Source organism: Pipra filicauda, unplaced genomic scaffold (genome assembly GCF_003945595.2).
Source record: "Pipra filicauda isolate LSUMZ 115617 unplaced genomic scaffold, ASM394559v2 scaffold26_size5592650_pilon, whole genome shotgun sequence".
In the NCBI taxonomy this organism is placed as follows: domain Eukaryota; kingdom Metazoa; phylum Chordata; class Aves; order Passeriformes; family Pipridae; genus Pipra; species Pipra filicauda.
In genome coordinates, this window is record NW_024104387.1 from 4,868,383 (window position 1) to 4,884,927 (window position 16,545).

The window sequence follows — 16,545 nt, forward strand, 5'->3', positions numbered from 1 at the left end:
CCTGGAATTACTGTCCAATTTATGCATAGATGGCTAATGTATTATACAGTACCTGTTAACCAGATTTTTATCAACTTCTGAATCTGGTGTAACAGCATTCTCTGGAAGAACAATAGAAGGTGTGCTGCATGTTGTCCCTTCAGCTCTAGTGTCCTGCATGGTTTGTGACAAATATAAAAATGTAGTTAAACAGAAATTCAAACCACAGTATGCTGATGCTCTATGTGAAAAATAATGTGCATTGCTCAATTTGGCTAGAAAAGAAAATGACTGAACTAAGAGAGAATTAGCTCTAATTAGATAAAACAAATGTGATTTACAGGCCTACACTTAAATTACTAAAAAGAGATGAAGAAGACTCGGAATATCTGTTTCTTTAAGAAGTTTTAGTGCGTGCAAGCTAAATTCACTAAGCATGGAACTAATAAGAAAGCTTTAGAATGGCAGACACGCTGATTTTTCACACAGCAAACCATTCTTCTACTGAAGTAAATGTACAGCACTATAGTGAATTTATGAGCTGAATGCAGGAGTGAAAAACAGCTCTATCTAACAGGGCTAACTTGGGCACACAAACCCTCCAAATGGTACTAGTTTGTAATGAAAGCTTGAATAAATGCAGTATTAAGTGTAGATATGATACCCAAAAAGAAAATAATTTTAATGTTATTTTGCTAAGAGTTGCACGTGGCTTTCCTTCACATTACTTGGAAAAATATTTTTTAAAAATATAATTGCAATATTTAATAAAATGATGATTTTTAAGCAATAAAAGAAATTGGCACGGAATATTAATTTATGCTCGCCTGCCTAAAAAATATGAGACCTTGCCCCAAGAACTTAATCCCACATCTTCTGCACAGTGATGCCAATCACTTGAAGAGAAGGAATCAGTGTCCTGTGAGATATCACAAGTGGAGGTGCCTCAAATTGGAATAAAGTCCTGTGGATTTCTCATATGCAGTAAAAAAATGATTATGTCTACCCCAAGCACTACATTCAGATTAAAACCAATAAGCAGCTGGAGAAGAAACTTCCCATCATAACCCTTCTCCCTCTCAAAGGCAACAAAATATGCCTTGATTTGGACGCATGATTTAGGATTCTTGATTCTATTGTAAATAGCTTTTTTTTTTTTTAACTAAACCAAAAACATGTCATGCAGCTCTACACTTCTATAGTCATAATTCTCCTATGAAGTTCCTTGGCAAGTTCACCTCGTCAATCACAGGAAAGCAAGATGGGAAACATGCCAAGAAAACACTAGGAAGATTTAAGTGTTAGAAAAATACCCTTGCAGGACTGTAAATGTTAGAATGCTAATGCATATGTGATTCAAGTGCACAACTGACACTCGATGACAACAGTTTGAAAGCAATATTTAGTCATATTCTCGAAAATGTTACTAAGTAATCATATCTTTTGTCAATGACAAAACTTCAGGTGACCGCCCTGCCTGCAGGGCAAAGCAGCTGAATACACAGGCACATTGTTTATACACATCTCACGACTGCCAAAAAGCAAAAGCTTTTGAACGACGTAACATCAGCCTTGAAGTCACTCAAGTCCATTTTAGGACTCTAAAACCAGCTTATTAACAAAAAAAAAAAAAAAAAAAGAAAGATTAAAAGAAAAGAAAAAAAAAGAAAAGAAAAAGAAAGAAGCTGCAGCCAAGGCTAGTTCAGGTCAGGTAGAAAATATTAATCTTGATCAGCAGCTGTAGCAGTTCAACATCTACACAAGTGAAACCTCATGGCTTCTATTGTCCAAACCTACTGTACATTCTGCAGGAGAGGGGCAGGAAGAGGGAGGGAATGACTCTCTTTGCAGGGCCAGTTGGCTCGAATCAAAAGGAATCGTTGTACTCTGAAGAGCGCTCAGGCTGCTTTATGCAGGTCTTGGAAGAGAAGCTTTAACAGGAAGCTTAGTCTGTCTCACAAAGCTATACAATGTGCACAGAGATGACACAGAAGTTTTCCATCACCCTCCCATTGTGTGTCTTTAACTGTGCTCTCCTTGTTAGCTTCCAGACCAGTCTGCTCTTCAGCTATTCCCAACAGCTGCCTTGCCAGTGGCTGCCCTGCTACCCAAGTCTTTGCCTCCTTTTTGTCCCAAGCCCTCCCCCCACAAAATGTAGGGTAAAACCGACTCCACCTCTATTGCTCAGGTGGGAACTGCTCCATATGCTCCACATGCTCCACAGGGATGACCACGTGCCACCTAGTCTTGCAGGGAGGTGTGTGCAGGGCTGAGAGGGTGGCACGTGCAGTTTGGTCCATAGCAGAATATCCAAGAGGACCAGGATTCTGAGGGTGGAGATGGGACCTGCAGACATTCTGGCTGTTAAATTCTACCAGACCCTCACTAAGCATACAGAAAAAGTGTTTCTGAAAGCTTTATAATCCAGCCAGATTTGGATGGATGTGAACATTAATGAGGGGGGAATACAAAACTACCCTCTGCTAAAAGGCCTACTATGCCAGAAGAGTCAGATGATAGAGCTTTACTGTATATCACCTGAAGTCTTTAAAGCACTCAGAAAAAAAAAGAAAATAGAAAATCCTCTGCCACCTGATCATATTCTTAGATATTAATTAAAAGTCTGGATGGAATTTCAGAAAAAATCTGGCCCAAACCAGAGGCTTATGTGAAAGACCTAAAAGTTATGTGTCTCAGAGAGCAGTCTTTGGAGTGAGACGGGATTTTAAATAAGCTTGATTTTAAATGTTTAAATGAGGTGCTCAGCTTGGAGTTTAGCAAATAAGGTAGTGTAGCTGTATCTAGTTGAAACAGAAGAACAAAGCAAACATGGGACACCACTCATCTGAACAAAACAGATGACATGCAGTGGTCTGATAAAAGTACAATACAAATTTAAATAAGGATAATGAGAGATAAAAGAAATGCAGGAGTTTGAATGATGGAATAATCAGTGTATGAAAAACATTATGAACACCTGAGACAGACTTTTCTTCAGCAGTCAGAAGAGCCAGTAAAATAGTGATCAGGATACATAGAGAGCAAGCTGCAAATAGACACAGGGATTTTTGATTTAAAAAGAGGGAAAGATGACAGCTCACAACCAACCCAGAAAGCATAGGGAGATTTATAGGCCACTATGAATTTTAACATAACTGGTAAGGACATAATCTTCTTTGATGCAGTTATGCATTACATTTATAGAAATTACATTTTTAACACTAAAAACCTGAAATGAGTTTTTAAAAGTGTCAGTGAAAGCATATTACAATATTATATTACTCTATGTGAAATAAATCTAATTAAATTTAAATTTGGAAATGACTAAAAGTTACATCTGACCATGAAGTTCTATGATTTATGGTAGTGAAAATGATTTTGAATAAAAAAAATCTTCATTTCTCCCCTTTGACAAGCACACTTAAGACTGGAATCACTGATATCTACTGGCTTTTCATAGTTTTTTCCTCTTTGGGTATGTTTTACCCAGCAAGTCTTTTGTACAAAAAGACTTTTCACATAGGTGAGTTAAAAATCCCAATAAAATCTTTTTGAGCTAATATATGTTCTCAGCTAATAGTCTGATGAACTTGCATCCACCTGGGGTGTTTATCTTAAACCAGGAAACTAACACTCAGCACAGTGTGCAGTTTAGATGGAATGCATGACAAATCAGTGTAGGGCTCACTGCTCACAATATTTTCCAACAATGTTAGAGCAGCGGATGTTTTCATCTAAAGTGTAGAATGTAGTGTCCTCAAACCCAATGATGGTGATACATTTTTAGCTGAGGATGTGCCAGATTATAAATCCTCTCTTTCTTTACACCAGTTTGCATGCAATTGGATGATTTGGATAAGTTGTGATTTTCTAATCAGTATAGGTTCTTTACCTCAGCTAAGATAATGATTAAAAAAAACCCCAAACAACCCCAGTTTATTAAAACATAAAGTTACTTTTTATCTTTGGTATAGATTATTGAAGAGGGAGAAGAGCCATCTCTTACTGATTTTTGTAATTTATCTGCAAACAAGACATGTAAAAACATATAGATGACACAAATTAGGGAGGCAAAATGATGAATATGTCTGGGGAGCACCCACCTGCTCTCTGCATAGTTCCCATGTATGTTCAGCTACTGCTGAGAAAGACTACAAACCAAAACACCCTCATGAATTGCATAACATCTATGTCTGTAAAAGCAACACTAGTTGTTCCAAGACTACTGTGAAGTACAAGCCTAAATTATTTTCTCAAAGGTTCCAGTTTTCTGTAATCACATCAGAAAGGACATCTTTGCACAGCTTTGATATATGTCTGTCCGTTCTGAACCATTTATAATCCTCCAGATCAAAATGATAAACAACTGCCTGAGCCACTTGAGTTCTCATCCCTCAGGCCATAAAATATTTGAAGAACTCTAAGAATATCAACTGAAGGATCATTCACAGCTTCATCGACCAAGCAAAACACACTAATTCAGCGCAATGATTACATTTTGTTTTATAAACTCCTAAATATACACAAAGTGGTTTCACCCTTGGGTTTCCAACAAGAGTCAGAAAACACCTTTGTAAGAGTGCTTACTTTGGCTGGAGGAGAACTGTTGTGCTGTGCCTCTTGTGCTCGTCCCTTGTCTTCAGGTGAGGTTGGCATGGTGGGCAGCGTGAAGCACGTGGAGCTGCACTGGGCACTAACAGGACCATGCACTGCTGGCAGTGGTTGTTTCAAGTCAGCCTGAAGGCATAAGCTCTGAGAGGCCTTGTGATCTGCAGGCTGTGTTAGATGCCAAAAAGACAAACCAAATCTGTTTAAAACTCTGTGCTCTCACACTGAGATCACTTTACAATAACAAACAGCATTAAGGTTTAAAATTAAAAATGCTATCTTGTGTTTTATTAACTAAAGCTTTCAAGGTCAAGTATAACCTAGCAAATGCATTCAAAACAGACAACCTTCCATTCTTGTTGCTATTTCCACCTCTTCCCTGCATTTTACTGATTTTTATTTTGTCATTATGACTGTGACCAAATTACCTTCTCTAAAAATCTTCTAAGAAGTCAACAGCATCCTGGATATCATTGAATCACAGAATGGGTCAGGTTGGAAGGGACCACAGAGGGTCATCTGGTCCAACTTCCCTGCTCACGCAGGGTCATCCTAGAGCACATGGCACAGGATTGCATCCAGATGGTTCTGGAATAACTCCAGTGAGGGAGATTCCACAACCTCTCTGGGCAACCTGTTCCAGCGCTCAGTCACCCTCACAGGAAAGAAGTTCTTCCTCATGTTCAGGTGGAAATTCCTGTGCATCACTTTCTGCCTGTTGCCTCTTTTCCTATTGCTTGGCACCACCAAGCAGAGCCTGGCTCCATCCTCTTGACAGCCCCCCTTCAGGTATTTATACACATTGATGATGTTCCCTCTCAATCATCTCTTCTATATTGTGCCTTTTAGCAACTAACAAAGTCTTCATGCTACAGAGAGTGATCTCAGAGGAGCAAAACTGGAACCCCAGATGGTGGCACTCTTCATCTGAGCAAGAGAAAGGCCTAGATCAATTGTGCAAAGACTTGGTACCTCTGCACAAGACAACAGGGGAAAAAAATTCTCTGCCTATTAGCTGAGAAAATTCTTGTCATTAGTGTCAAGGGGAGGTACTGCATTCACAAGACAAGAGAGTCTGTACCGAGGTCTGAGGATGAGCAGCGCGAAGAACAAATCAGTCCTTACAGCAGCAGTGGGCGGATTGCAATACTTACTGCGACACCTGCCCGAGAGTTAGGGAACTGTCCTCACCAACACATCACTGACCTCGGCAACACATCACGGCGCTCCCCGGCGGCGCCTGCAGGGCATCAGAGACCGCCTGGTGCACAGCTGCTGTCTGCACCGGGGCCAGCTGACTGCATCCCCTGCACAGCTCCTGTCTGCACCGGGAACAGCTGACTGCATCCCCCCGCACAGCTCCTGTCTGCACCGGGAACAGCTGACTGCATCCCCTGCACAGCTCCTGTCTGCACCGGGAACAGCTGACTGCATCCCCTGCACAGCTGCTGTCTGCACCGGGAACAGCTGACTGCATCCCCTGCACAGCTCCTGTCTGCACCGGGAACAGCTGACTGCATCCCCTGCACAGCTGCTGTCTGCACCGGGAACAGCTGACTGCATCCCCTGCACAGCTCCTGTCTGCACTGCATCCCCTACCACAGCTTCTGTCTGCACCAGCACGAGCTGACTGCATCCCCCTTACAAATTCCCAGCTGAGCACAGCACAGAGCAACACACTCAAACAGTACCATAGCAACTTCAGTATGCCCAGCAGATAAGTATACCCAGAAAGCACAAGGTCAACCTCCAAAAGAATGTTATCTTCTCCCAAATCAGAACTCCTGATGTCATCTCAATTCTTTTACTCTTCTGGAACTCAAGATAGATGGAATAAAGAGGTTGAGATGGGGAGATGATTTGAAGTTCAAGGCATTTAGCAGAATTCTAAGATTAACCTTCAACAGTTTTCCCTTCCATTTCAGGGGTGGGCAAAGAAATGTTTTCAGGAACATGTTGGTTTATTGAGACTGACAATCAAAGTTGTCAAAATAAAGCTGTTGATCTTTTTAAAAAAACAGCAAAAAGAAAGAAGAGGCAGAACCATTCAAAAGAATTAGTGAAGCAGTCTCAGTAGTGACAAGTTCCTCACCTCAGCTCTCACAGCAAAAAAGTCTGTGTTGTAAAACCTGCAGGATGTGTGAAAACCTTGGACTGCAGAAGCAGATAAGACTGATGCTTTTATGATGTTTATTTCACCTTATGTTGGAAACTTAATTTTCTCTTTTACTAGAAGAGGAATACAAGGCCACCTCACAGGAAATTTCATGCAGAACTAACAGGTTATAAGAATGATTCTACACAAGCATTAGTGTGTTCAGGGAAAATAATTATTTCATTGCAGTCCTTTGATAAAGACTGTGAAAAAGATGCAGCATATACATCATCATTACAAATGAACAGTGAGCATGAAGATTTCTCAGAGCAGTAAATGCTTTAGGGACAGCATGTTTCAAGCTTTTGTAAACATTTTGAACCTCTTACAGGAGAATTCCTACCTCTACTGAAGTCAGTGGAAGTTCATGTTTATATCATGATTTTCCCCATCTCTGACTTCAAATAAGAGTAGAGGAAGCTTTCTCTGAATAAAATGTTTTTAAAATGTTTATTATAGCAAAACATTTTTTAAGTCCCTAATATGATAGAAAACAGACATTTATGATTACATAGATTTTAATAAACCCTCAGAGATTAGACAATTAGCAGTAGCATTAAACATCTCTGTGTTTCAACAATTAAGTATCAAACAACAGTCACCAACCAGGTGACTATGAACAACACATGAAGATGAGATGGAAGCAAGGTAACTAAAAATAAAAGTGGCACAGGCTTGCTTTTCCTCTGCAGCAAAATCCTGGCATCCTACGCAATTTCTGAGTTTGCAAGAACTCAAATTCAAACAAAAACAAAAAAGAGAAGATACAAATTTGGCTGTTTATCTAATCCTTCTTCAGTGTTTGCCTTATGAATTTATACTGGTTCTGATGGATTCAACTCAACAGAATGCTGGGTCTGAAAAATCAGGAATGTTTTGAGTCATGGCCAAAGCATGTTTGCAGTCCTACATGGAATTGTATAAGCTATTGCATCAAAGTGGTTTATTCCGGGTCTTAGCTGAGTTCCTAGTGCATACTAAACTTAAAAGAAGTAATGCAAGTTATCTTGAAACAAGAAAGAGCTGTTAAGCACATCAAGTTTCAGTTCATTTTTTAGATTTAAAAAGCAAGAAAACTTTGAAAGCAGAAGAAATAAATCAGCAGGCTTGTCTAAGAATAGAAAGGGACAAATCTCGAGCTGTGTTGTCTTAGAGATGCAGCACAGAAAGTACAGCCAAGGCAGAACGGAGGGGAGAAAGATGAATTTACTCCACCTTAACAACCCCCAGATTTGGAGTGGACTGAGCTCAGGCCGTCTCTGACACAGTTAGAACCTTACTCTGATTTCCTTACAGAGCTATCTTGCAAATAAGCTCCAAATCTTTGTGCTGATCAGTAGGAAAATTTCATCCTCTGACTTTCCATTTTTTCCTAATATCTCTCCAGAAAACCCCGGTGTTGAGGACTATATTGGAGCAGTCAAAGCTTGCACATAATCATTCATATTCTTAGGCTTCTTAAAACAAACACCATCTTTGCACACCTTGACTGCACTGCTTCAGTCCTGTACACTGCCAAAGTGAGGGCCATTACATATTGGTATTTCAACATAAAGATGTAGTTCAATTAATAAACTATATGATTTAGAGCTCCTGAATTATTAATTTTTCAATCTAAAAGCTTATCTTTAACTTGTGCAGTGTTCTTAAAATCAGCAGTCCAGATCCTTTAAAGACTTTATGATGTTTAACCAGCACAAACATCACGTATTATAAATGCAAAAGGATATAATCAATGGAAACACCTCCTTGCTCCATGCTGTGCAAAGAGTTCTGCCATTTTCTGCATCAATTACTGCCTTCTGACACTGGTAGGAAAGGCAAAGGTTTAGAAATGATGGAACCTTAAGATATTAGTGAATAAATGTCCTTCCATCACTGCTGAAGTGACCTTATGCCCATTTGGTTGGGCAATGAAAACAGCCCCAGTAAATGTCACAGAGAGCCAAAATGTATAGAAAAAGGGGGCTTTGTGAGAACTCTCTAACAAAAATTAGAGGAGCTTATCTGTGTCTCACAGATGTAGAAAGAAAAGAAAGAAATGTCCTTGGAAAATGTATTTCACTGGAAGGTACATTTTTTCTGCTGCTGAGCATTAGGGAGGAGTGCAGCCTTGGAGCTTACAGAAACTCACACCTCTATTTACAAAACCAGCTCACAGCCTCCCCGAACATTGAGCCACAGTGCAGAGAGCATCACTATCCTGGTTCTAAGCCTGGCTCATCTGCCAGCTGAACAGCCTTTGGAATAATGCTACCATCAGCTTTGCCAGCTTTATCTCCTTTCCACAAGAATAAGCAGGTTTCAGTTAAAGGAGGAAATGATATGCTAACAATACATGTAATGCAGTGAGGTGCCAGCTGCAACAACTGTCATTATTGTCCCTGAAGACACTGAAAGGAGAGATAAAAAAATACACCTGCATTTTAAAAATGGTCAAGGTGTATAAGCACATATTAGCATCCCAGACAATTTCAAGATTCTGTTATTTCTTTTGTTAGGCATTGATCAAACTCTGTCTGGCCTATATCCTATCAAAGGATGTCAGGACATTATTATAGTATTTTATCAGAGTAAATGACCTCCCCCAAAACTCCATTCTTTTCGAAATTGCAAGAGCTCCAAAATTACCTTTTAAAATTAAATACTGGTAGAGATTAACTCACATGTCACAGGCAGAGTGGATTTGGGTGAAGATCTACAATCTCAGTCTGCACGAGCCTTTTGCACCTATAAAATGAGTTAAAAAAACACAAACAAATGACCTACCCTAGTTACCAGATTCTGCTTATTCCCACACTAGGAGGAGACAATCTAAAGAAAAAAAAAGTAAGAAAAAGAAAGAAAAGAGAGGATGGAGTGCTTTTTAACATTTTGGTCTGTTATTATAAACTTACTGCTTAAAATAGGAAAAAAATGATCCCCTGAGCTCAAATTTGTAGTCAGATATAGATCAGTGAATGCAGAGAACTTTCTTTTACCACTGTGTAGGCTTAGAGTACAATCTCCAGGAAATGGAAATCTGGGAGCTCTATTCCATAAAAGGGAAAAGTATTTAGAGGCCCTTGGCTTTCAGTGTGTTCTCTCTGCAACTCATTTTACCATAGTAGAGAAAGTTAAGCATAATCAGTTAACTTACCCTCTCTGAGTCACAGCCGAGTCCCGTGTCAGCGAAGGCTCAGATAAAGGTGCTTTACTCCATCCCCACTGATAGCTGGGCACTTGACCTCGAATGCTCTGTCACGTCACAACAAGGATATACAAAAAAGAGCAGAAATAAACACTTAAGAAAGCATTTTATTAATATATCTTGACCTCATACTGCCTGGGGTCAAGTCAAGCAACTCTCATTTGTCAACAACGGGAGCTGCGTGCTCATGAACACAGCTGAGCTGCACCAACCCTCAGCTGCTTTTTGTAGCTTTTTTCTTTGCTGTGCTGCAAAGTGGTTGTAAAACATTAACACTCCTGTTTGCACTCCTTTTTGTATAGCTGTAAAAGCATACGGAATTTGTGCAACATTTTGAATTATGTTTTGCAGCTTTGAAGTACTTAAAAACCACTAAACTTCCTTCCTTCAAACCGAGTGTGAGCAAAACAGGGTGGTTTTCTCATGTTTTTACCATAGATTAAGTTTTCAAAGACAAAGCATGATTATAGTTTAGGATACACAGACAAAGTTTATTGGCATGCATTAGCTATCTCAAAAAATTAAACGAACCTCAACAACACAACCAAACCAAATAAACAAAACACATAAAACCAGATCCAGGGTATCTTAACAGAAATACTTTAGTATTTTGCTTTAGGACTTCAAAATTTTTGTGTAATAGAAATATTGACTGAAAAAGGGAAAAAAACCAAACCCACTACTAAAGCTGACTCATGTACATTCTTACTCTATGTGACAAAAGATACTACATGGAAGTTGGAAGACACTTTCTTTATTGTCTGCAGCACAGGAAAACACTGACTGTCTCCTACTACATCTCATTTTTATGACAAAAGAGTGCATTTTCATGCTAAATACTTAGGTTTGCAAGATATTAAGATCCTGCTCCAGCCAGTTTAGCAAAACACAGAGTCATAGCCCCCAGGACTAATGTAAGGCCTCTCTGTGATAACCTCACTGTTCTGAGTTCTGCCCACGGCCAGACAACCGTACAAGGTAAAATCTGGAAGACAAAGTGGTGTTTCTGTTTATGAGATACAGAACAACTCCTCCGGGGCATGCAAAGTGTATGTAGCCACTATGTGAATTCAAAGCATCTGTTTTCATTCTGAGAACTACAGAGATGAATTCCTGAGCACAGAGGTTAATTCCTGAGCAACTTAAATAATACTTCCTGACAGAAGAACACTTCCAGGTTGCAGCCTCAGAGACAAGGGATAAATGTGCATAATTCTGTCACAAAGGTATTTTAAAGGAAGAAACTAACAAAAGCTTAAGGAAAATACAGCTTCTGAAAAGCATTTCTCAGACTAAGTGTGTACAGACTTCCTTGGGACTACAAGCTACACATACAGGACTTGATTTATAGAGCACCATGACAGGAAAGAATCTCCTTGTCTGCTTCCTGTTTTCCTCATAGCTCAGGAACACATAAAGCTTGATGGTTTTCAATAATGTGCTTGAATGAGAGAAAGGAAAAGTGAGGTCAGGCAGAGAGTAAAATGTTGTTTTGATGCATGTTGATTGGGAGCACTCGAGAGAATATCTCCAGCAATGGCTATGACACTGTTGGACTGAAAAACAAAAGCTTTGGGGGTGAGAGGTTATGCTGGTCCATTACCAACAAGATCAACTCCTAGAACAAGGCATTTGGTTTGGTTATGCACTAAAAATTTTATATCAGAGTTTAAAGAAATCTGATAACTAACCCCAACGGAGTTTAATGGAAAACGTTTCCTGGGAGTTACGTACTTAACTCCAATAGGATCCATTCTGGTCCCAACTTCAGGCTTTTCTCTGATGCATTAAAGAAAAAGGAATTGGGCCTGATTTCAGTCACAGACAATCATTTTAACACAGCTAAATGAAAATTTAAGACTTACTAAAAGATCATAACTGTATTTGAAAATAGTACTTTTTTTTTTGTAAAACGCTGCCTGCCAGCTTTATTTGTTTTAGCAATGTTTTTACAATTTTGGTTCTGTTAGCAAGCAGTGTTTAGATTTACTTCTCTTGCTGCAAAGCATCCAGAGGAGTGGCTTACAACCTTTCTTTTTTCTCATGATTTCTAGGCTGAATTTTATGCCGCAGACAATCAGCAAACAGATGAAGAATGTACATATTTTAGAAACACTGAGGAACAGTATTTCACTAGCTTTATAGACTGGTAGATCCAGATTTTTAAAAAAGGCTTTTCTTTTAAGGTAAATATATTTTAGGCAGCTTGAAAGTTTCCCTATTCCACTACTTTGTTTAGGGGCAAGCAGGAGTTAACATTGAACAAATCAAACTTTTATAAATTACTCTGCTTTGGATGCAAATGTTTTATCTTCAGTTTTTGGTTTTTATTTAGAACTAAAAAGAATGTAGGGAAATGAGGTTATAAGTAGCATTACCTCCCTGTGAAAGCAAATGGTTTTAAGAATTGCATACAAGTTCACAAAAAAAAAGTGTTCTGGTTCACTTGTAGTGTTTATTCATTTTGGGGTTTTTCTTTGAACAAATCATCTTAAGACAGAACTCCAATAAGGTAATTTTATCTGGTTAAGTCTATACCTAAGATACTGGACCCAGGTCTCATATGGGAAGGACAGCCAAAGGGAGCTATGGAAAACAATAGATCTGCCAGGTTCTTGGAGCAGAGGCTTCTCCCCAGTCATGCCATTCCAAGAACGTGGCACCCCCCATGTTCCACATTCCATGCTGGAGACAACAGGACAATTGTGGCAAGAGAACCAAAAGGAGGTGGCACTTCCTCCTGGATTCCAGACCTGAAAGCTTTTGCCCATCTGTTCCCCCTCATTCAATGGCTTGCATTCAGCACAAACTACAGTCAGGTTAATTTAAGACATGTTCTCCAGAGTAAAAAACTTTTATGGCCAAAGAGAAAACAATGCATGTATCTCTCTCCTTTCCCCTTTCTTGTTATCTGCATGGCTTGGTTTTGTTTTTTTATTGCTTTCCAAGTACTTGTGCATATTTCATAGCAAAAAAGCCTGTTAAGAAAGTAGAAGAAACTGAAGTGAATATGAAGCCAAATATTCAGTCTTTCAAAACATAACAGTGGAAGCCACCTACATATTTCACTGAGCTTACTAAAGTTTTATGCTCAAATCCTTAGAGGAAGCTTTCCAACAGTGAACCAATTAGTTGTAGTAGATCCTTTACCCCCCAGGAAATTGTCTTCCAAAGCCACATCACAAACCTCTGCTACACACAAAGAACAAAGTGCACAAGCATGCCAGGCTAGGTCATGAAACAGTCAGAGCTGCTTATCAGATCTTACCACCCAAAAGGTTTTAGATGTGCCTCATGCGTTCTAACTTTCAACTTGTACCCCAAATATGCTTTTATAATTTCAACAATTCCTTCCCTTGTTTTGTGTCAAAAAGCAACCTACTCCCACAAAAAAACCCCAAAACAAACCCAAAACCAAACATAAACTCCCTCCCAAAGTGAAAACTCCCTACCACTCTACAATTCACAGGTAGCTGTTTCCATAAGTTCTGTTAAGTTGTGAACAGCAAATTAACAAGCAGCAGTGCTCAGCCAGATGGCCTCTAGGAAACCAGTTGGGCTGAACTTTGGGGTACTTTAAAAAAGATTTTACATATATATATATTTAATAAAAAGGGAAGTACATGTGATGTTAAGGAAAAATGAATCCCTGATTTATGGAGTATTATGCACAGATTAAAGAATTCAGCCAGCAGTAGGAAATCTGATGATCAGCAGACTGTCAGATCTCAGGGCAGAGTTGATATGTTTCTTAACTTGAAGATTATTTTTGATAGACTTTAAGGAAATGCAGTTTAAAGGAAGAATGTGAACATGGAGTGGGTGGATATTTGGCATGGAGAGTAAGGATTTCTAAGCATGAGGAACAGCATATAAGAAAGTGTGAAGATAAGAGTGGGAGAACAGTACATTAAGTGTCATTCAGGAGGGTAGTTCAAAAGAAATCTAGAGCTAGGAAGTATCTAGAGAAAAAAATCTATTGTCTTACAATGTAAAGGCAGTGACCTTAAAACAGGATAAAAGGAAAAAAAAAAAAGTTGAAAATGATACGTGAGTAAAAAAGGCTGCTCTCTTCCTCCTCCTAAACAACTTACTACTTGAAAAAAACACATAATTTAGTTTAGGAGGCAGCCTCAGTGCTTATTGCATGGTGCTGAACAACCCCTCTGATGCAGGGCTGCTCACTGATAAATCACTCAGCAGAAATGGTTAATGCCAGTAGCACTCAGAACACCAGGAGATGATATTACCACCAAACATGCCTTTGCCTAAATGAGCATCATGTACTCAGTGACACTGAGTCAACAAACAGTCGTTTGGGTTTCTTTCTTCTACTCCTTCTCACAGATTTGGAGAAACCTAGCTATATTTCTGCTGTCTGGACTGCATGTATTATACATCACATTCTAGTGACACATTTATTTTTGTCTATGGTGTAGGCAGAGTTGGGAGCTTGAGATGATATTTTCTCAAATTTCCACTTGACTGTATTCTTAGCTAATGTAAAAGGAGAACAAATATGCTTGTGAGGAGGAGAGTCAGACAAGATTAAGGAAAAAAAATTAGTGTATTTTGGTGTTGATTCCTCCTTGTTTGAAAACAATCTTAAGGTTGCTACATGAAGTAAAATTTTCAAAAGCAATTTTTATATATAAACATTCTATAAACTGTTCTGTTCTCCAGGGCAGTGGGATATCGACCTTATACAATTTGGAAAAAACAACTACCAAAGGCCTAACTTAGAAACACAAATAAGTTGAAGGCAATTAGGGTAGAACACTATTGCTTAGTGACCCAGGAGCCTTGTTGCTAGTCAAGCAAAAAAATTTTCCAAATGAAGAAATGAAACAAAATTTTTTCTTTCCCAATCACAAAGGGTAATCCCAGAGGGCACACTTTGTTGAACAATCCAGCAATAAATAGCCTTCTTTGGCAGCCCAAAATGCTATTGTGGGCTTTCAAGCAGGGAGATTATACTCTACTCTCCATCTTGCATAGATAAATGGCAAAGCAGCAAAACAAGCATTTTATTCCCATTTTATGCTTCCTGGACACAATCAGACTCACATTTCCTTACTTTAGTGATACATGAAGTTTTTTTTTGCATTAGAAAAATGAGCATACATCAAAAGAGCATGAATTTCTCCTTTTCGTGAGAAAATAATTATGGATCTGATTCCATTGAGTTTTTTGGAATACTGCTATACACTAGGAAGGGAATATCTACAGTATCAACTTTTTCAAATAATCAGCCATTGTCTGGCCTTTGGCTGCTGACTGCTTATTTGACTGCAGTAACTTACATGTTACTGTAAGATGGCCAGACTGGAAGATCGATTCCCAGAATCAAGGAATGCTTTAGGCTGGAAGGTCGTTTGGACCAACCTCCTCCTTGACCCTTGCAGGGTCAGCACTGAAGCAACTAGAAGTTGCTTTGGACTTTGTCCAGTTGGAGCTTGAAAACTTCCAAGGACAGAACTTGAAGAATTTCTGGTAGATCTAACCCAATGTTTAATTACCCCCACAGTAATTCCCCCCTTGCTCCACCCTTACATCCAGTCTGACTGTTCCTTTAGGATCCTTGTCTCTCATTCCCCTGCCATGCACCCCTGTAAAGTGCCTCAGTCCATCTTTTTAGCACCATCTTACTTAAGTATTGCAAGGCTGCAACTAAGGTCTTCTCCAGGCTAAGCAGTGCCAGTTTGTTCCCTTGGCATCCTCTCAAAGGATCTGTGCCTCCTGACTACCACACTGGTTCTCCCTGGGTTTGCCCAAGTTTATCAACATCCTGGGGGCCCAGATGTGGTGAGAATGTATTTCTACTCACCCTCCATGTCTACTAAATGGGCACACCCTCGAGGGACTTGACTAGTAACATCATGTGAAATGGAATGCCAGTAGTAAGAACTAACTATGTTATTTGAATCTAATTATTCAGCTGCTTTTTCCACTGATCTGGTAGTTAACCAGGCTGTAATGTGCCAACTTCTATCCAGGGATTCTGCATATTACATCACAAGAATTGCTGGTTTTGCTAGAAACAGTCCTAAATTTCACCCCAGGAGTACACAAATCTGCAGGCCTTGCTGCCTGTGAATAAGCAAAACCCAACATATACATCTCTTCCCTCATGCCAGCATATGTGTGAAAAAGCAGTAACATTTTATAACACCACCTTTTAGCCTTTTTTCCTAGAAACAGACACAACTTGAAAACCAGCAGCTAGATTAATTTCTCTTACCAAGCTTCAGAAACAGGTATAATAATAATAATAATTAATTATTATTAATTAATCATGGAAAGGATGATTGCTCAACTTCAGTATTACCCAAAGAGGTGGGGTGGGGTAGGAAGCCCTCGGTGTCTCATTCAGGTGTGATGCCAATGCAGATTCAGATCCAAAAGCACTTTCTTGCTCAAAAGATCTATTAATGCAACACAAGATTTTGCAAATATGCTTTGCAGAAGGTCTTTTGCTTGTATTGCTGAACCATCTGCAGATTTCTGTGCCCTGTGTTATTCCTTGCTGATGAAAGTGCTCTTCAGATGCAGTCACACAGTGTCATTTTTACACTATAAAGTTCTGGCAGTGAGCATTCCTGAACTGATTTAG

The 16,545-nt window shown here is 39.3% G+C and overlaps 1 protein-coding gene across 5 annotated transcripts in view; it reads right to left on the bottom strand.

Annotated features, from left to right (window-relative positions):
• Positions 1 to 16,545, bottom strand: part of IRAG1 (inositol 1,4,5-triphosphate receptor associated 1) — a 105,454-nt gene that overhangs the window by 30,665 nt on the left and 58,244 nt on the right. For all 5 annotated transcript variants that reach the window (XM_027737032.2, XM_039382468.1, XM_027737076.2 and 2 more), the window contains 4 exons: positions 9,882 to 9,979; positions 9,409 to 9,472; positions 4,567 to 4,755; positions 53 to 153 (listed from right to left, as the gene is read on the bottom strand). In XM_027737032.2, coding sequence (XP_027592833.2) covers positions 53 to 153; positions 4,567 to 4,635 — 170 coding nt within the window. In that variant the 5' untranslated portion in view covers positions 4,636 to 4,755; positions 9,409 to 9,472; positions 9,882 to 9,979. The remainder of the gene's footprint in view (positions 1 to 52; positions 154 to 4,566; positions 4,756 to 9,408; positions 9,473 to 9,881; positions 9,980 to 16,545) is intronic.